Source organism: Trichechus manatus, unplaced genomic scaffold (assembly GCF_000243295.1).
Source record: "Trichechus manatus latirostris isolate Lorelei unplaced genomic scaffold, TriManLat1.0 scaffold00088, whole genome shotgun sequence".
In the NCBI taxonomy this organism is placed as follows: domain Eukaryota; kingdom Metazoa; phylum Chordata; class Mammalia; order Sirenia; family Trichechidae; genus Trichechus; species Trichechus manatus.
The window spans coordinates 7,988,496-8,010,048 of NW_004444024.1; the positions used below are offsets into that span (position 1 = coordinate 7,988,496).

At 45.3% G+C, this 21,553-nt stretch overlaps 1 protein-coding gene across 2 annotated transcripts in view; it reads right to left on the reverse strand.

Moving 5' to 3' along the window:
• Positions 1-4,223: 4,223 nt before the first annotated feature.
• Positions 4,224-21,553, reverse strand: part of GAB2 (GRB2 associated binding protein 2) — a 58,417-nt gene continuing 41,087 nt past the window's right edge. For both annotated transcript variants that reach the window (XM_023736597.1, XM_004382004.2), the window contains exons 4-10: positions 12,025-12,617; positions 10,655-10,749; positions 9,090-9,354; positions 7,689-7,779; positions 7,224-7,326; positions 5,461-5,586; positions 4,224-4,488 (exon numbers count right to left, since the gene is read on the reverse strand). In XM_023736597.1, the coding sequence (XP_023592365.1) occupies positions 4,345-4,488; positions 5,461-5,586; positions 7,224-7,326; positions 7,689-7,779; positions 9,090-9,354; positions 10,655-10,749; positions 12,025-12,617 (1,417 nt within the window). In that variant the 3' untranslated portion in view covers positions 4,224-4,344. The remainder of the gene's footprint in view (positions 4,489-5,460; positions 5,587-7,223; positions 7,327-7,688; positions 7,780-9,089; positions 9,355-10,654; positions 10,750-12,024; positions 12,618-21,553) is intronic.

Below are 21,553 nucleotides of genomic sequence, written 5' to 3' on the forward strand. Positions count from 1 at the left end.
GTGATATTTTTTTTTTTGTCAAGAGCGTGTGTTTTAGCCCAGACATCATCTTGAGGAAGGACAAGCAGCTGTCAGTCCTCAGGTGAGCCCCCACTTGGGATTTGTGTCTGTAGGGATTCCATTCTCCACCCCTTCAGATAAGGCAGACTCGGCAGCCCTCTCTGGCTTGCATTTCTAAGGACTTTATTGTTGTCCTGCTCCAACACCACAGTAAAAAGGGACCTGCAAGCTCCAGGCCTGTACCATGTGTCACCACAGCAAAAACATCACCCAGTTCAACATGTTCCCACCCCACCCCCAGACCTACTCACAAGATAAATATGTTACAAATTTTTTTTAAAGAAAAAAGAATAAATTAATAACTTAAGTGATTAGGCACCAACAGTGATTTGAAAAATTAAATGTCAATTTTAAATGGCAACAGGACAAAAACTTAAGACTGGGCTTCTACTAGCCCATTATTTTCTGTTCGCGACAATTCTGTGCGAAATAATTCTAAATTTCAAGACACACATAACCAACAAATACACAAGAACACACACCACCAAATATCATATGACAGCCTGAATCTCCAAAGGGCCCCTCAGCAAGCAGCCCACTATGGCCCCAGGCCCCAAGGAGCTTGGCCAAGTCCCAGAAAGATGGCCCCAGTAGGAGGGTTCTTTAGACCTCATGTGGCCAGCTTCGCTTTTCTCCTACCCTTCCCCATTTTACAGATGAAGGCCCAGAGAGGGGAAGAAAGTGCTAATTTTCCTTGTGTCCTGCACTCTTCTTCCAGAGATGTCAAAGGGGTGTGGGTAGGGATAGGGTAGGGCAAGGTCACGGTGTGAGGCTGAGGCCTTAGGCCAAGTGGAAAGAGTAAAGGAGCCAAAGGGCAGACTGGGGTTGAGCCCATGCTCCAGTAAGTTCAGAATGGTTGTGCTTCTATCCAAGGAATAGGGAGTATTTTAATGGTTTCAAACATGTAAGTTACCAAAATCAAGCTAGGGAGGGAACTGGGTTAATTGGCTAATGCTCATTGGTGCTGTTCATCCCTGGTGATCCTTGACCCTCAAGGAAGAGGTGACAGAACAGCAGGGAGTCCCCCTTCAACAGATGAGCATCAGTCCTAGAAGGGGCCTAAGACCATCTAATCCAACCACTCACTCCACAGATGGGCAAACCAAGGTCCTAAGAAACCATCTCCCTGTAGCATGCACTCCCTCCCTCCTTCTTTTTCCATTGTCCCTACTCTACTTTTCTTTAACCTTGCAGAGGTGGAGCTGGAAGTGGGTGAGGGTGGCTGCTTCTGTGGGGAGCCCCAGGCAGGATGAGTCCCTGTGAGAGCTACACTGGGTGAGCAGGTATCTCCATTCTGGGATCTCAGTCCTATCCAGGCCACCAGGAGAGGTGGACTTTGACCCACTGATAGGTCAAAAGACCATTTTTTTTTTTTTTTTTAAATTAAGCCAACTTTTACTCTTTTTGGAGGGTGGGGAGCATGCTAGACATGGCTGGTAGTTTGGGGCTTGTGTGTTAAGAGTCTCTGCTTTCAAGGGCAATTTCCTTTTCTCTTATACTTCCTTCTCTACCCCCAATTCCACCCTAAGGATCTTGGCAGTTAAAGGAACCAAGTGTTGGAAGGAGGCCTCCTTGGACGTTAGATCTGAACACCTCTGTTTCTGAACACTCCAACCAGTTTCATTCACATCATGGTACACTCAGAAAATGCTAACATTTGTATGGCACCCTGACATCAAGAGGGGAGGCTTGTGGGGATAGAAAATGAGGGTATCAATGTCTGGGCCCACCTGTAGCCTGCTGGGGTTGGGCAGAGTGAACCAGTACTCTGCAAACCTGACAGTGTCAGCTACTGCTCTCACGACCAGTTCAACTCTGGGAACACGGAGGCATGGGCCTATCACTTCTGAGTGGCTGAACCATACTCCCAAAGGTCTTTTGTTCCCAAAGCACAATCTTTTCCAAGTTGCTCCTTCTTTAAGTTACTCTTTTCCTAGAAATCTCCTTCTCTGATCTCCATCTCCCCCATTTGTCACTTCCCTACTCCTACCCCTGGCACCATCTTCCCTGTAGAAGTAGTCTTTGCTTCCTCTGCACCCCATCAGCATTTTAGGTCTCTCTCTCTTATGGCGATTACCAATATCTCATGTCCTTGTCTTTTTCTCACTTGACTGTGATCTTCTCAAGGAACAAGGTCTGAGTTATTCCTGTGTCCTTAGTGCCTAGCCCAGATCCTAGCCACAGCAGCCATTAATAAATGCTCACTGAGTTCATCTGAACTGATGCTAGGAGAAGAGGAGCTATTATTGAGAAAATAATTTCTCCCAGGATGGAACGTCTTAAAAAACGGTCAGGCCATTGGTCTGGTGAAGTGTGCATGTGTGTGCACATGTGTATACACAGGAGTTGAAAGGGACATGGTAGCCATACCCACCAAACACAGTGGGAAGTCATTTTTTGGAGGAAGAATGTCTATTCACCCCAGGGTAGGATGAAATGTCTCACTGCCCAGTTGCCTATGAAACTCTTGAAAATCTAGTTAAGAACTTTCAGCTTAAAAATTCAGATAACCTCCTCCCTAGGCTTCAAAGAAAGAGCCTGGGGCAATGCCCTACCTCCCTCCCTCCCATCAGTGGCTGGGATGGGAGGAGGGGGATGCTGATCTGATAGCCTTTCCAGCCATGGAAGAAATGGATTGGCCTGTCCTGTCCCTGTGGCCAAGTTTGAGGGCAACATGGCACCTGGAATGCTAGGGAGTAGCGGGCCCCACGAGGGTCAGGTGATGTAGAAAACACTCTAGGCCAGGCACAAGGCCAGACTTGCATCCTGTCCTGGAACTTGGCACAAAACCCATCCAAATGGCACAGGCTTCCAGGGATACACACATGCCGTCCTCTGGACACAGTTCCACTCTGCTCTTTGCCTTGAACTGCTTTACCCATCGACCATCAATCCTCTGAACTGTCCTCCTCTCATGCCACCATGCACACCGATACACTTACAGACAGATCACTCCTTCGCTCTACTTTACCTTGCATCCTCCATGGCACTGCCCTGGGCACTCCACCAGGTCCTTTCACTGTATTTCCTTACTCGCTGCACTGCACGCCTGCCCCCACAGTCCGACCTTAACCCCTGCTTCTCACGCCGTCACACTGCTTCTATGCCCTCCCCTGCTGCGCAGCCCGGCTTGTGGTAATGCACTTGTTGCACCCATGCACTGCCCTGTGCCTCTGTAGGCTCCTATCACAGGGTGACCCCCAACCCCTACATCACTCCCATTCTGCACCAAAACCCTCCCTCCCCATGCCCCCATCCCTACACACTGCATTTCTTGCCCACAGCTCTCCATCAGCCTCCCCGAGCCATGCCGGCACTCTCACACCACACGCTGCATCGCCCTGCACAACAAGTCCAAGTCTTCTCCACTGCGGTACTCTCAGGCGTGGTAGGGGGCTCTCAAGGAGGGGTTTAGGGAAGAGGACGCTGTCTCAGAGCAGCATCAGAAAGTGGCAGGGAGGCCTGTGGCTCAAGAGTTCTGGGGACCCTGACCGCACAGTGTCCTTGTCACCCCAATTTTCTGGGCTCCAAGCCCTGGTCCTTCATCATCAGTCTTCCCTTCCTTTTGTCCTTTATCCTTCTGCCTCTCCCACCCTGCAGCAGCTACACTGCCACATCCTTGGCCTGAGAGTTGGGGACTACTGCAGGTATCAGCTGCCTTGCTGTGTTTGGGGATCCAGTTCCTTTGCTCCTCAAGGCCACCTTTGACCTTCCTTCTTGACCATTTCATCTTTTAGCGGCCTTTTCCTCTCCTCTGCCAAGAAAACAGGGATGAAAAAGTCCATGTCCACTTTGGTCTGCTGATCCTTGGCTCCCTGGTTCAGTGAGAGGATTTCTCTTCTTCTGGGACTGAAGGAGAGGTAGGCCAGGTAGCCGGAGGGAAGAGGGCTGAGGGCCGCGACCAAACGTGAGGTGTGGAATCTGGCTCAGACCCCCAACCCCTCCCTCCAACATCTGGTAGATATTCAGGTCTAAAGGACAGAAAGAGGCTGAAGGATGCTTTTTGGCAATAGCTCCTAACTAAGGTGGGTGAAGGCATGGCCATTACTGATAAAAATCAAAAGGTGGGCCCAGAGGGGGCAGAGGAAGTGCCTCAATCAGGCCCTCACCTCCCAGGGGAAGGGTTCAGGGTCCCTGATGTCAAGTGCTTTGAAGGCTGAGAGTGGCAGACTGGAGAGGAGGTGGGCGGGAAGGGGTACTGGGAGGGAAAAGGGAGGGGAGACAGGGAGAAGCCAGCTCTGGAGATGCTGCCTCCTGGCCCCTCCCTGGGCTTGGCGGCCCGTGTCACAGCTTGGCACCCTTGGAAGGCTCCGAGGACTGCCGCACGTCTGTCCACTCCTGCATGGTGTTCTGCAGGGCCTGGGTCTTCTCCTTGTCCACTTGAACATAGTCCACCTTCTCGTCGGAAGTGACGGATGACGTGGATGGCTGAGGGGACAGAATGGGAAAGTGGAAGTGGCTTTGAGTTACCTAGTAAGGTAGGGAGCTTCTCCAAGAGGAAAGGAGGTGGGCCTCTGCCTGCCCTTCTGACCAGCCTCAGAGCTTGTATTCTTTCTCTGAATGTGGTCTTTAAAGCCTGCACTCCAAACTTATGATGCCTCTTGTTTGGTGCAACAGCCCCCTGCAAGCGCTTCCTTGGGAGCAGGTCCTTCCCTGGTCCTGGTGGATGTGTCCAGGCCTTGATCTCTGCTTCCACCCACATCCCTCTGGTCACTCATCCAGGGGAAGGAATTTTCTAGGTACCAACAAGTACCAACCATAGGGCTTTACCTGTAATACCTTGACCAGCCCTCACAACCACCCTGTGAGAAGGAACAGTTTGGAGACGGAGCTCCTATCCCACTGTCTACACTGGTTAGCTGAGTGGGCTTCTTATGGAGGCCCTCCCTAGGTCCAGAGTCCCTTCTGTAGACCACTGCACCAATGGCAGTGTTCTGGGATCCACCCAGAAAGTAAGTTTTCTTCAAAAAAGTGCTTAAGACCAGAACACAGGATCCCTGAGTCTTCAATCTGTCACTAATTCACTTTACTGTTGTTGCTGGGTGCCGTCGAGTTCGATTCCGACTCATAGTGGCCCCATGCGACAGAGTTCACTTTGTAGCCCTGAGCAAATCATTGCTTTCTGTGCTCACAAAGGATATGCAGTGTCCGGTTACCCATCTGTACAATGAGGAAGATGGACTGGGTGATTAGGTTCTAGGGATCTAGGCGCCTGTGCTCTGAGAGAGAGAGGGAGACTATGAGCTTCTAAGATCCAGACTAGAGCACAGCCAAGTCCAAGTGCTGGGCACAGGAACAGGAGAGTGGCTGAATGCTGCTGTTCAGTGTTGAAGCACCCTGGCCTCCATGGATTCCCCTAGGGCCCCGAGATCGTTAACTGACACCCCCAACCCCAGGCACCTTGCGGTGGGGGCTTGGAGAGTTCGGCTGGAAGTCCAGGGCTAGATAATCAACACTGCCAGTGCTCTTCTTAGGGGCTGGACTGTTGGTGCCGCTGGGAACGGGAGATGCAGACACTGGGTTTTGCTAACACAAGGAGAAAACAACTGTTAGTGAGTTTAGGAAACAAGCTTCCCCACCACCCAGAAAAACACATCTCAGGGAGTAAGAGCCAGTTGTACTGAGTAGTCTACTCTGTACCATGCACTGTGCTGGGACTTTTCATGTTATCGAATTTAAACAATCCTGATGTAAGCATTGTTACTATTCATATTTTAAAAAATTATGAAACTGAGAAGTTCAGAGACGTAAAGACTTGCCCATGGTCACAGAGCTGGTGAGTGCTGGAGCAGGGATGGGAACCAGGTCTATTTTCTAACGCCCACACCTGTGCTAACCCCACTATACCATGCTGCCTCCCTTTTAGGAAATCAGGCCAAATCTCCTCTACAGTCTCCTTCCTGATCATTACCCAGCCTCCCCTTGCCAGCCTCACAATGATCACTTCCCAAGAAGGGTGCACCTTTCCTTTCTGCACCAGATGTTGGCAAGTTTTCTTTTGTTGTACCATATCTGCCCCTTTGAAATTCCCACCACGGCCCGCAGCAGGGGTAGAGCCATACTGAAGCAGCTTGCTCCCTTCAGCCCCAGCTCCTCAGAGGTCTGAAGAGTTGCCTCGTCTCCAGGCTATACAAAGCCCCAGTTCTTTTCGCAGTTCTTCAAATGACACACTATAGGGGCCTGTCTCCTGAGATACGCCTACTTGTCTAGGATTTTCCCGAAGTCTTAATCTAATGAGAAAGGTGACAGCCCCCTCTTCTGGTTTTTTGGTTGTCTGATTCGTTCATTCAATATTTATGCAACAACTACCAGGGGCTGGGCAGCTATGCCTTTACATTGAAAACCTCAGGGGAGGACATACCACGTTCCGCCTGTGTCTATACCTCCATTATGGCCTTCACCACAGTGAGTTATGTACACGTCTGTTTCCCCACCACTGAGTAGATAATCAATAAAAGCTTACACTCACATACTTGGTCATGGTCATGGGAACAACAAAATAAGGAAATCATTTTAACATGATTTTTAAAGATTTTAACAGGATAGAAGGAGGAAAGCTAACTTTAAAGGATGCTGTTGTCATTCTTTACATGCTCCCAGTAACCATTCTAAAACACCTGGCTAATCACCTGGCCTGCTCAGAAACCATCTGTGGTTTCCTCTACCTCGACAGCATTCAGCTGTGCTTTCTGATCTGGCTCCAGTCCAAGCCCACCCCTGCCCACCCTACCTTCAGCCATAGTTAACTACTTGCTCATTCTCCAGGCCCTGCACAGTTGTGACTTGGTGCCTTTCTTTATACCTGCCATCCCTTCTCTGTCTGGATATCTCCACCTTTTCCCCAGCCTGACATGACCACCCCCCTGCAGTGGTTTCCCTACAGCACTCCTCTTCTAGGGTACTGACCATGTTACCTGTGTCACAGTCGTGACAGAGGCATGCCTTCTCTTTAAGACCATGACTTCCTTGAGGGCGGGGACCATGTCTTCCTCACCTATGACGACCCACAATCTGCTTGTGCCCAAGGAGGACATGCAGCATGAGACTAAATCACAACTAATGCAGAAAGCCCCTGGGCCTAGGTAAGTGGGAAGCAGGGAACTGAGAGCTTGGTCCCGGGGGACTATGCTAGGAGTCATTCCTGCCAACCCCACAGGACTCACCATAGAGACGTAGTTCTCTTCGCTGTCTCCCGAGTCCGTGCTGGTGATGCTCTGTGTGGAGATGGGGCGGCAGTACTGAGAGGAGCTCGAGTTGAAGGTGTGGCTATTGTGGGAAGAAGAAGAAGAAGAGTAAACTCTGGGGAAGCCTCGGGGCTGCTGCTGTGTTTTTAGCCTACAACTTGGCCCCTGACCCTTGCACACCCAGATCTCGGCCCTCAGAGCTTCACATTCCATTATCAGATGAAGATCTGACAACAGCCTATTGGGTAGTATGGCAGGGCCAGTATAATAATTTCCCCTTCACAAATGATGAAACCAAGCCCCAGGAGATAAAGAGATGATCAGCTAATGAGAATATCAGCACCAGAATCCAGCTTTCCTGACTCACAGGCCAGGGACCATTCTACTCCTCTTTTCCCTTAATGACCCTCCTCCAAGCTCCCTGTTCTACAAGCAGACACTCACATGGCCCTAGACCAAGACTTGGTGACAGGTGATTTGAAGGGGAGCTCATCGATGACAGTGTTGTTTCTCAGGTCAAGTGGTGTTGGCTTTGCTGAAGTAGAAACAGAAAGTCAAGCAATCAGCCAATAATAATGTCACCCATACACACACATATATAACATGCATACATATTTACAAGTGTCTTCACATTCATTCCAGTTTTGCATAGGGAAATGGACTCAGTGTTAAGTTATATAATATTGGCCCATGTTGACAGGCCTTGAAGTCAGGTCTTCTGATTGCAAATTCTATATTTTTTCTACTTATCCTTGGTAATCGCATTTTCAGAATCCAAAATAGGGACACATGGTCTGACAACAGATTTCCCCCCCACCCCCCGGATTTGTGACTTTATGTAAAAAGAAGAGGCAGTGTTTGAAATGGAGATGGTCACCATGACTACTTCCTGCAGTTCCTGTACCAGGGCTATGGGACCCACTGAAGAGGAAGGTAAATGCCATGAGGGCCTGAAGCTTAAATTCTACACATTAAGATCTGAATTCCCTGTTAGCCAGACCAAGGGGGGCTGATCTTTGCCTGGCTACCCTACCCCTTCCCTCTGAATCTATGCCCTGGATCCAAGGCCACCTGAGTGAGTAGTGGCAGACCTGGAACCTGAACTCTGATACTTCTTCCTGGTCTAAATGCAGGGGGCATAGATCTAACTTTATTGAACACCTGCTGTGTACCAGAGTCAATTCTGGGAGATAGGAATTACTATCCTCATTTCACAGATAAGAAAACTGAGGCTCAGAGAATTTAAATGATCTATGTAGAGTCACATACCTAGGAAGTGCTGGAAAAGGATTCTAACCCACAACTACCTGACTTAAAAGCTCAAACTTTTCTATTACATGATGGTGTGTCTCCTAATAGATGACTTTGTCAGTTCTGCCTGCCCAGCCCCAGGTCTAACACTAATCCCTTATCCTTATATTGCATTTTAAACATTACAAATCATTTTTAGATATATTATCCATGTCCTTCAATGCCTCTGGGAGGTAAGTATTATACTTCCCACTTCACAGATGAAGAAACAAGGTTCAGAGACGTGAAATGATTTGTCTACAATCACATGCTGGTGGCAGAGCTGGAACCTGAACTGTCCTGTCCTTCTGATTCCTGCACTCCTTCTGCCCACCAAGGCTACTCCAGCAGCCAGTCCCTAAAGTGCCAGAGCACTGGGATGAATTTTGGAGTGTTTGTGTATGTGTATGTGTGTGTGTGAGTGTGGAGGTGATTTAGGCCCCAGAAGCTACCACTTCTTTGAAAGAACTGTCCAGGATCCACCTGATCCCTAAGCACATGCAAACAGTCCCTGGACATTGTCCACATATAGGACAGGGGAAAGAGTGGACTTACCTTTCCGGTCAGGTTTGAGGTTGCGGTTGACAGGGGGTGGCTGGATCTCACTTCCTCGACTGGGGCCTCGGTGCATAGAAAGGGCTGTGGAGGGGTAGCCAAGCGAGTCGAAGTGATGGGGCCCTGGGCTCATGGGGATGTAGACACTCTGGGAATTATCACCTGCTCGCTCCATGGCCGCCACGGAGGAGGAACCTGGGTTCATGGGCACGTAGTTGTCTTCAGAATTGGTGCTATCCAATCGGCCCACAACTGTTTTCCCTGACTAGGGAGAGGTAGAGTGAAAGAAATACAGCCATCACTAGCCAGATGAAACAACAAGGGGGTGTGATTTTATACACAAGGCAAGAAAAGTCATGACCGAGTTACCTGTATTAGGAAGACCAATTAAGAAAGGAGAGTGGGGGCAAGAAGAAATGAGGTCTGTGGGTCCCTTCTAGTTTCCATGATCTTATAATTCGTGATCAATCTATACTGTAAAATATCCTTGGTAGCTGGGTTTACTATGGTTTCTGAATGCCTGATCAAGACAGGGTATGACAAGCCATGGCTGCATAGGCTTAGTTTAGGGCCCACCCTCTACCTCAAGTTCAGAGTCACCACTGGCAGGTCAGCATCTCAGGACCTCATCAGGGCATGGAGCATATTAGAAGTCTTGGCCCTGGCAAGTGAGGTCTGGGGCCAGTTATGCCTCCCCAGTCCAGCTTTCAGTGCACCTGGGGCTTACTCCAGGCACCTAGGAGATCACCAAGCTGCAGTCAGAGCTGTCACAGAATTGTGCAATGTAACAACCATGCTATATTATCAAATAAAAAAAAATCAAATCTGTTGCCATCGAGCCGATTCTGACTCATAGCAACCCTACAGGACAGAGTAGAACTGCCCCATAGGGTTTCCAAGGAGCAACTGGTAGATAGAACTGCCGACCTTTTGGATAGCAGCTGAGCTCTTAACCGCTGCGTCACCAGGGCTCCACTCCTGCTGTATATAGCCTCCTCCAAATCATGCCCTGTCTTCCCAGACATACAGCTGAGCTTCTTCTGCCTTGGTTATGTAATTTACACAGTTGGCCTAAAGCTGGGCCCCAGTCTTCTTGCCTGGGACCTTGGATAACCGTGTCCAGCCCCGCCCAGAGGGCAGCCTGGGATGCTGCACTCAAAACATAATTCTGCCGCTTGGCCGGACCTTGAGCACCACCGCTGCCTACAGTCTGACACTCTAGCATCCCTCCTCCAGGTGAGACCTCATGGAGAAGGATGCTGCCTTAGAAGATCCACTGTCCCAGAGCCTGGGTCCTCTACATTCTAGGTTCCCTTTGCTTACCAACAGGCTTGGTGAGCCTTGGAGCCCGGTCTATCTAAGTATACACATTTTCTCCAGACGAGCATGTGTATATGTTACTTGTCCAAAAACAGAACCCCGGGTTCTGATTTGAGACAGGAACCTAGGTAGGGTCCCAAGAGAAAGATGCCATCACTCTTTGGGGGTTGTGCTCTTATTTCCATGGGGCGTGATCTGTAACTCACCCAAGCCAGCCTGAGGATCCCTGGCTAGACCCCACTCACCAGGGAAGAATTGACTCCATCACTCATGGACTCAGCAGACCGGCCTGCACTCTCCCTACCACGCTGGGGGTACTCGTAGGTCTCACAGGAAGAAGCTATGACAGAAGAAGGAAGATCCATATGCACACACAATTGATTCAGGGGTGATACTTCCCCATACCCTCACCAGTGTTGCTCAGGGCCTTACTAACACTCTAGAAGATACTGCTCTCAACCCCACGTGGTAAGATATTTCTAGCAGATTACTCCCCAATTCAAAAATTCCTCCCAGGCTTCCAGGTCTTGCTCCAGTGTTACCTACAGAGAATCCCTCCTTGACTACTCCTGCCCTCATTTGTGCACCTATCCTTTAACTCCTACAGCACTTACCACCTGTTCCACTCATTCCAGGTACCACCTACACTAATACTTATAGGAATAATAATACTTGTACTAATTTATGCACATTTGTGCACATCCTCAACTCGAGATGTGAACTCAGTGAAGGGTAGGGACACGTCTTATCTATGTTTCTATCATTCCAGTGCCAAAGCACAGGGTGATTTCTCAAATTGTTGATGGGCTGAAAGACTGTGCAAAGGGTTCTGAACCAGGAGTCAGGACACCAGGGTCTGAGTCCATCTCTGCCAGTGACTGACAACGCAACCCTGAAATAGTCTCTTAACTACCATGGGCCTTATGTGACATGGAGACCGTGGTGCTTTGTCCCACCTAATGCTCAGGATCACTGTATGCCTCGAACAACAGGGTGGCTAGGAAAAGGCTTCCAAAGCTATAAAGCAATATGCAAAATAAAACGAATTAACAGTATTTTACTCTTTTATCAAACAGAGGAGGTTATATGCAGAGTTGAAATACTCTCAGTGGAAAACAAATGACAATAGAATTGAATTCAAACAGAAGGTCAGACTTAACCAAAGAGATCCAAGTGTGGTTTAGAAAATATTCAGAGGATCTAATTTTATTTTAACAGACTGTTAGTCCACATAGGTTTGGCTCCAGTTTGGACTGGTCCTCTAAATTTATTTTTTTAATCTTTGGTTTGATTTATAAATGCATAAAATACTATGATTTGGACTTTTAAACCCATAATATGTTGTATTGTGGTTAGCCAAGAATGTTCTAGCTCCCTTAGTAGAATATTAACTTATCCAAGGCAGAGTCTGCTACACTCTTGACATTGTAGGCATCTATTAATAGCCTCTAGTGGGTAGAAGATCCCTAAACCCATGAGTATAGTATCAGTGACTTAGGTGGTCCTGACGTTTCCCTTGGCCATGGATGACCAAGGACTAGCTAACTACTGAGAAACCCCGTGCTACCTCCCTCCCTCCCTCTCCCTCTGGGTCTCAACTGGGGCTTATACTGACCTCGGTGAAGTCGGCTATTGTCCATTGCAGGGAGGGTATTGCGTCTGGGGATGGTGGCGGCGACAGAGACTGATCTACTATTTTCACTGATTGGGGGTCTCTGCTGAGGGCTGCCCCATCGAGGTGTTTCTGCCTGATTTGGCTTGGGAGGCCGGGGTGGAGGAGCCATGGCTGAGTCCCCAGAAGTGGCCACTGCCATGGCGTTGTGGTTCTTGTCCAGTGTGAATGTCCTAGGGATCTGGTAGGCTGACAGTGGAGTGCCTGGAACATCCATATTGTCCACCACAAGGTCCCCAAACTCCCGGCACAGGGTGTTGCTGGGCGTCTTGAAGGTGTACACATCCTCGTTATCTGTTTCAGAGCCTGTGAGGCTGCCCTTGGTGGGGCCATGAGAGGCCAGGCTCCGGGGGAGGTCGTAGGTACTGTCTCTGAATTCTGTATTGTGCCGGCTAGGCTTGGGAAGGCTATAGAAGCCATGAACTTGACCACTGACCCCATTGACACAGTGCCCATTGCCCTGGGCAAGTTTCTGTACGGCTGTGTCGCTCCTCATGAGAAATGAGGCCCTGGTGCCCTGAGAGAAGCTGGCACTCCTAAGAGAAAGAAAGAAGGGAAAGGGCAGGTGGTCAGAGGAGGCCAGGACTGGCATGTTCAAATTCCCATGCAGCTAGCTGGTGTGGGAAAAGCACAGGCTGAAGAGTCAGGCAGACCTGAGGTTTATCTCGGATTTGCCATTTACTGGCTGCGTGACGTTAGGCAAGGCACTTTCTCTTTCTGAGCTTCAGTTTATACATCTGCAAAATGGTGATTAGAAACATACTTGGAAGGTTGTTTAGCAATTAGAATCTAGTGTATCTAGTATACAGATGTTCAGTCAATGTTAGCATTTATCTCTCCTCCCAACTCCCAAATGGTTGTGATTAGCAGGGGTTGGTCTTACCTCCCAAACATATATAAACAAGGCAGTTATACTGCCTACTTGTTCACTCATTTAGTAAACATGTATTCAAATAAAAATCCCCATTTGCTTTAAACACTACAGGATAGATACATTTAAATACAAAGGCTATGAGACTGGAAAGAACACTTGAGTTGGTATCAGAAACAGCAAGTCATTTTGTCTCTCTGGGTCTCAGTTTTCCCACTGTAAAATATACCAGCTCATGGGTGTTGATGTTTCCTATTATATAGTTTCAAATGTAAGCCAGAGATTTATCTTCTACCAGTATTATGGTTTGTTGAGAGGCATTTAGAGGCAAAAACATCTCTTTCTAGAAGACTAGAAATCTATAGGAAAAATGTTTTCCTGTTTGGGAACTATATTTAGGATAGAAAAAGTTGTTATTTTTTTTTTAAATTTAAGTTTTTGGGAAATAAGGCAAGATTGAGCAGTAAAAAGAGAGGGGAGCAGGGAGATTTGTGTTCAGGTTGCAGTACTGCTACTGATAGGCTCTGTGAGCCTCACCAAGCCCCCCTTTTCTGAGTGTGATCTAGTGGGTCTCAATGATTTCTAAAGGTCCTTCTGCAAATGGTTAATGTGCTCAGCTGCTAACTGAAAGGTCAGAGGTTTGAGTCTACAAAAAGGAGCCTCAGAAGAAAGGCCTGGCAATCTACTTCCAAAAAATCAGCCACTGAAAACCCTATGAAGCACAATTCTACTCTGACACACATGGAGTCTGCATGAGTTGGAAATGACTTTGGCAACTGGTTTTGGTACCTGTCTCTGAAGCTCGACATGCCTTTGCCTTTACAAGAGTGGTTTTCAAACTGGATTCTGTGTTCTGTGTAGGTACCTTGGGGAATTGGAGGGTGAGGTTCTGAGCAGGTAGGGATCAAAGTCTGCTTTTGCATCTTTAATGATTCATCATAAGATTTCATTTGGAAAAAAAAAAATTAGGAATCACTGTTCTAAAACCAGCCTTTACAGCAGTGACTCAGTATTTTGGAGGCCACAGACCTCTTTAAGGATTTGAGAAAAGCTCCTGGAGCTTCTTGCCAGAATAAGGCAAATCTCGTACACATACAAATTTGCATGCTATTTTTGGGAGGTCATAATTCTTTGAGGCCAATCTATGAACTTCTACCTTATGAAAGCTCTCTCAGTTCATAGGGAGGTTGTTATTCAAAGATGCGGCCACCAGAGGGTGGTAGAAAATAGGGCCTCAAAAACAGGACGAGAAAACAGGTGTCCAGGCCAGGTTCCCTCTTATGTAAACTTGCATTCTTGATGGCTAGGAGTTCTATTTCAGTTCCCAAACCTTCACCCATCCTCCTCCTTAGGCGTCCTTCCTCTCCCTTTCCATTCTACTCCATACACATAACCAAGCCAACAGCCATGGGCCTAGATAATTGAACATTTAGCTGTAGACAATGTAGTATTTGGGGCAGTCGGTAGGGGGAGCCAGTAGTAATGCTCCCAGAGACACAGGTGTTCATGTTGTTCACATTTGTCTTTTGGCATTTCTAGCTCTCTGCTGGATGTGCCCATCTGGATTTGTTCATTTAAGAAACTTTTACTGACATCCTACTTTCCATCTGGGCCAGGCACAGTGGATACAGAGATGCTTCCTGCCTTAGGTAGGAGGGGAGGTCACAGTGGTGGAAGAGGTGACATGACTGCAAATCATTATAGTCAAATGGGGTGAGCAGGTGTCTGTTGACAGATTTATACACAAGTGTACTAACCCTCTACCACCCATCTGTCAGTTTGCTGTACTGTGGTGGCTGGCCTGTGTGTTGCTGTGATGTTGGAAACTATGTCACTGGTATTTCAAATACCAGTAGGGTCATCTATGACCCCCACTGCTGACCTTTTGGTTAGCAGCCAAGCTTTTAACCACTGAGCCCCTAGGTTGGAAGGCACTCAAAATACACAGTGGCTGCAACAATGGACACTATCATACCAAAGATCCTGAAGATGGCGCAGGACCCGTCAATGTTTCATTCTGTTGTACATGGGGTTTCCATGAATTGAAGTACATTGGATAGCATCTGATAGCAATAACAAAATACTAACCCTCCCTGGTAGCAGTGAACAATGTCAGGGAAGTCTTCTTTAAAGATGTTACATGTGAGTGAGTCTGAAAGAATGAGCAGCAATTGGCCAGGCAAAGGAAGGGAAAAGGTGTTCCAGTCAGACGCACAAAGAAGTAGAACACAACCTGGCAAGTTCAAGGAAATGCAAGCTGTTCAGGCTGAAGCAAGTGTGTCAGAAGGTAGAAGTGAGAGATGAGAGTGGGAAGGTGTAGGGGCCTGGCCAGAGCTGAGGGAAAGGAGAGCCCCTGAAGGGTTTTAAGTTGGGGGTTGGGTTGAGGACAGGATTACAGGTATCCTACGATAACCTTAAATATATTCAAGAATGAACTCATCATTTACTCCTGAAATCTACTTCAGATGCTCCTGTCTTGGGGATGGTACCAGTCACTCAAGCCCAAAACCTGGGAGTTACCCACATTATGATTTTTTGGTCACTATCCCTATCAGGTGCTATTAAATTCACCTCAGTTCAGATCCCCTTGGTTTTTCTTCTGGATTGAACATTTTCAACACTGCCTCACTGCCTTTGGGACTAAACCCAACTCCTAGGTTTATTCCAACTTTAATTGATCTTGCTGCTATCTTCTGCCTTGTTCCCCTTTCCATGCTAGGAGCCACTCAGACCAAATTTTCCAGTGTTCCCAATATGCCTGGCTAGTCAAGCCTCTGGATCTTTTTTGCGTTGTTTGCTCTGTCTGGAAGACTTCTTCCTTTAATCTAGTAAGTTCCTACTTCTATTTATTCTTCCAATTCGGCTTAAATGACACATCTTTTTAAGCTACTTCATATATGCTCTACCTCCAAGCATAATCAATCACTTGCTCAACTCTGTTCTTGAAGCAGGTAGCAATTATTATCTATATTATATACCCTTGTTACATGTCTCCTCCACCAGACTGTGATTTCCTTGAGGCAAGAAACTGTGTTATTCATTTTTCTTTCCTCAGCACCAACATCGGTGCTTGTCACACAGTAAATAAAGAATATCAAATCTGTTGAAAGAACTAATGAATGAAAAAATAAAAGAATAAAGAAAAGTGTTGGTGCTGCCATTCCCTTTCTTGAGTTTGGGCCAGTGCTCAGGCTCTAAACTCTTGAATCAGCAGACTGAAACCCTTCCCTTGTTGCTTAGTTCCAACCTCCCTCTGTCCCGGCATCCTCCACGCTAGCTCACAGAATTACTCTCTCATCCCTAAACATGTCCCATATAGTCTAGGACCCAGTCTTTGGTTGCATTATTCAGTTCTCTCTAGAATGTTTTGCTGATGCATCAAAATCTTACATAAAGTCCAAAATAAGCCTTTTTGCTCCACAAAGGTTTTTCACATGTTCTCAGATTCTTTTTCATATTTGATTACTCCTTTCTCTATACTCCCACAGCACTTCGTGCTTCCATCATATCACTCATCTTTCTCTGCCTGTGTCAAAGTTATTTAGGTCTGTGTCTTTCCATTTTTTTCTACTGGACTGTGTGGACCTAGAAGGCATAGTACCTGGCACGTGGTAGGTAACACCAGTGCATAGTGAAGGGAATTGATCATAACTGCAAGAATCAGGTGAAAAGAGTGGAATAAGAGAAACAGACTTGCCCAAACTTACACATTTAGATGGTAGAACTGGTTCTAGCACCCAGGTCTCTAGATTCTCTGCTCAAAGCCCACTGTTAACCCTTTGGGCAAGAATTAAGATGGGGAATTTTGAGAGCTCAGAAGTCGTGTAGCCTGTACTACTTTCATTTAAACCATTACTGAGCACCTGTGTTACCATGACATCCAGAGTTGCTGTTGTGGGATGGGTACTTGGGAAGCAGTGGATGTGGAGAGACGCTGCGTATAGAGCGTCTTTTTTTCTAGGGCTGTGGGCTAACTGAGGCCTCATAAAAAGGGCAAGCTGCTGTGCGAGGCATATCACATGAGATGTCACATTTAATCCTAACAGTTAGGAGAGACAAGTGTTACCCTCGTGTATCAGATGAGGAGAACAATAAATGGCAGAGCTGGTGCGGGAAGATACTTGAACACAAGTGTGTAGAGGAGCTCCCTGGAGGAGAAAGAAGTTTGGGAGAAAGTACTTTCCTTCCCCAGGCTAGCAGCTCAATGCCTTTCCTTCCCATTCTTGACTGCCAGCTGCTCCAGAAGGTGTTGGGGGGTGGGACTATTACAGTAGCTCTTGCTTTGGTCTTAATATCAACTCCAACATTCTGCCTTGGCTTTTGGGAATGGTTTCCTAGTTTTTCTAACCACTTCACTTTTCACCTGTTCTTTTGCACATTTTCATATAACTTTATGTGAAGGTTTTTATAATTACTACACTATGATTTTGCTCTTTTCCACCCTACTAGACTCTAAGTACCTCGGCGACGAAGGCCTTCGTTTGATTTTGAATGATGATTTTCCATTTAAGAAAACCTATTACATAAACACATGTAAGTAAATTAACCACCATTTAGCATTCTAAAACTGTCACTGGCAATGTTAAGAGGTCATTAGGACCATCCACCTGCATCTGACCCATCCCAAATGGATCCTTCCTGTGAGGGAAGAAAACTCAGCAAAATCTGTCTCACAATTTTTAAGAAGTGAGGTGATCTTTGTACCTCAAACCCTTCTGGCTGCAATTTTGAGCTCGCCTGCTCTCTGTGGTGACAGAGCGAAGCTGTGTATCTGAAACTAAATACGATTAAAAGCACCATATTCTGCCTCTGGTCAATGTAAGTCACTGGGTGAATAAGTCAGGGAAACCTTGGGAATAGTTAATTATGGGTAAGCTCTCTATTGACATTTCCAATTATATCTTTCATGCATCATCTTTCTGCAGAACATTACAGCAGGGGCAAAGGTGTTTTCCTTATGGAGTCTCATTACTTAAAATTTCATTCCCCTCATCCCTCATCAGGGTTACGACTTTCCAGGACACATGACTCACCTCAGTTATCACCTGTTATAGGTTTATTCCTCTTTGAAATAAGAGGACCGAGACTGGCTATTCTCTGGTCTGAGGCCCCAAAGGCTGAAGGGCAAGATTAAATCCAGTGAAGCTAATTTGTCTCCAGAGACAAAAAGGCTCTGCTTGTCTTGACAGTGTCAGTACAAAACTCCTTCCATTGGCAATAGTTACTGTTCTGAATAGTTACTTATTTTAGCTCAGTGGAAAAACTACATTTTGAGAAGTCATTTTAGCAGGAATATATAACATACTACCAAGTACTGGAAGGAAGAAAAGTAATGTTAAATAATTTATAGTTTTATCTCTAAGGTGCTTAATTTATTGCAGGCTTACATCAGATTTCTCCATAAATGAAAATAGGAATAGATAGACAGCTGCTATGATTAGCCTCAGTAAATACTATTTCACTATATTAATCCATCCACACACACTTATGCCTACTCTATGCTAGGCAGAGATGAATGACTTGGTTCTCTCTTCAAAGTCCCTACACAAAAGTAACTTTATAGGATTATTCTGGAGATCTGATGAGATGACTAATGTAAAGTGCTTTGTAAACTATAAAGCATCATTCCTTCTTTTCTGGAGACCCTCCTATGTAATGAAAATATCAGAGGCAGATTAAAGCCCACCTATATCCTTGCCAATACTTGGCATTTTTAGTCTTTTTGATTTTAGCCATTCTAGTGGATATGAAGCAAAATCTCACTGAGGGTTTAATTTGCATTTCCCTGATGACTGAGCATCTTTTCACATCCTTATTGGCTATCCTCATACCTTTTATTATGAAATGTCCATTCAAATCTTTTGTCCATTTAAAAAAATTAGGTTGTTTGTCTTCACGTTGAGTTGTAAAAGCTCTTCATATACTCCAGATACAAGTACTTTCTCAGATACATGTGTTGTGAATATTTGTGACTTGTCTTCCATTTTCTGTCACTTCCCTATCATTTTTTTCTGTATTATCCTTCTTTATTGACTTCCCTTATATCGTATGTTGTCTTTTCCTTCACCAAAGTTAACATTTGTCTACTATCTAGTGATTTCCCCTCCCTATCCCTCACCTCCCTCGTAACTACCAAAGATTATTTTTTTTTGTGTGTAAACTTTTTCTTAGGTTTTTATAATAGTGATCTCATACAATATTTGTCCTTTTGTGATTGACTTATTTCACTCAGCATAATGTCCTCCAGATTCATCCATGTTGTGAGATGTTTCATGGATTCATCATTATTCTTTATTGTTGCATAGTATTATTCCATTGTGTGTATGTATCCTAATTTGTTTATCCATTCGTTTGTTGATGGGCACTTAGGTTGTTTCCATCTTTTTGCTATTGTGAATAATGCTGCAGTGAACATGGGTGTGCATATGTCTATTCCTGTGATGGCTCTTATTTCTCTAGGATATATTCCTAGGAGTGGGATTGCTGGATCGTATGGCATTTTTATTTCTGGCTTTTTAAGGAGTCACCATATCGTTTTACATAGTGGTTGTATCATTTTGCATTCCAACCAGCAGTTCATGAGAGTTCCAATCTCCCCACAACCTCTTCAACATTTGTTGTTTTCTGTTTTTTTGATTAGTGCCAGTAATGTTGCGGTGTGATGGTATCTCACTGTAGCTTTGATTTGCATTTCTCTAACAGCCAATGATTGTGAGCATTTCCTCATGTGTCTGTTAGCTGCCTGAATGTCTTCTTTGGTGAAGTGTCTGTTCATATCCTTTGCCCATTTTTAAATTGGATTATTTGTTGTTTTGTTGTTGAGGTGTTGAAGTATTCTATAGATTTCAGAAATTAGACCCTTGTCAGATACGTTGTAGCCAAAAATTTTTTCCCAGTCTGTACGTTCTCTTTTTACTCTTCTGGTGAAGTCCTTTGATGAGCATAAGTGTTTAATTTTTAGGAGCTCCCAATTATCTAGTTTACCTTCTGGTGTTTGTGCCTTGTTAGCTATGGTTTCTATTCTATTTATGGCATGTATTAGGGTCCCTAGTGTTGTCCCTATTTTTGCTTCCATGAAATTTATCATTTTAGGTTTTATATTTAGGTCGTTGATCAATTTTGAGTTAGTTTTTGTATATGGTATGAGGTTTGGGCCTGTTTCATATTTTTACAGATGGACATCCAGGTTTGCCAGCACTGTTTGTTAAAAAGACTGTCTTTTCCCAATTTAAAGGACTTTGTTCCTTTGTCAAAGATCAGCTGACTATACGCAGATGGATTTATGTCTGGGTTCTCGATTCTGTTCCATTGGTCTACATGTCTGTCATTTTACCAGTACCAGCTGTTTTGACTACCATAGCTATATAGTAGTTTCTGAGATCAGGTAGTGTGAGGCCTCCACTTTGTTCTTTTTTCTTCAATAATGTTTTGCTTATCTGGGGCCTCTTTTCACATAAAGTTAATGATTAATTTTTCCATCTCTTTAAGAATACTGCTGGTATTTGGATTAGGATTGCATTATATCTTTAATTTGCTTTGGGTAGAATTGGCATTTTCACAATGTTGAGTCTTCGTATCCATGAGTGTGGTATGTTTTTCCGTTTATGTAGGTCTCTTTTGGTTTCTTGCAATAGTGTTTTGTAGTTTTCTTTGTATAGGTCTTTTATGTCCCTGGTTAGTTTTATTCCTCAGTATTTATCTTTTTAGGGGCTATTATAAATGGTATTATTTTCCTGATTTCCTTTCTGAAGTTTTCTCTGTTGGTGTATAGGAATTCAACTGATTTTTATGTTGATCTTGTATCTTGCTACTCTGCTGAATCGTTCCAGTAACTTTCCTGTGGAATTTTTGGGGTTTTCTATGCATAGGGTGACATCATCCGTGAATAGGGATAGTTTTACTTCTTGCTTACCAGTTTGGATGCTCTTTCTTTCTTCTTCTTGCCTTATTGCTCTAGCTAGGACTTCCAGCACAATGTTAAATAGGAGTGGTGATGAAGGGCATCTTTGTCTTGCTCCTGTTCTCAGATGGAATGTTTTCAGCCTCCCTCTGTTGAGAATGATGTTGGCTGTTGGTTTTGTATAGATGCCCTTTATTATGTTGAGAAATTTTCCTTCTATTTCTATTTTATTGAGAGTTTTTATCAGCAATGGGTGTTGGACTTTATCAAATGCCTTTTCTGCATCGATTGAAATGATCATGTGATTCTTTTCTTTTGTTCTATTTATGTGGTGGATTACGTTGATTGATTTTCTAATAACCATCCTTGCATACCTGACATGAATCCCACGTGGTTGTGGTACATTATTTTTTTGATATGATGCTGAATTCTATTGCCTAGGATTTTGTTGAGAATTTTTGCAATGTATGTTCATGAGAGTTACTAGTCTGTAATTTTCTTTTTTTGTGGTGTCCTTGCCTGGCTTCGGTATCAGGGTTATGCTGGCTTCCTAGAATGAATTCGGGAATACTCCTTCCTTTTCTATGCTCTGAAATAGTTTAGTAGTACTGGCATGAGCTCTCTGAATGTTGGGTAGAATTCTCCAGTGAAGCCATCCAGGCCTGGGTTTTTTTTTGTTGGGAGTTTTTTTTTTTTTTTTT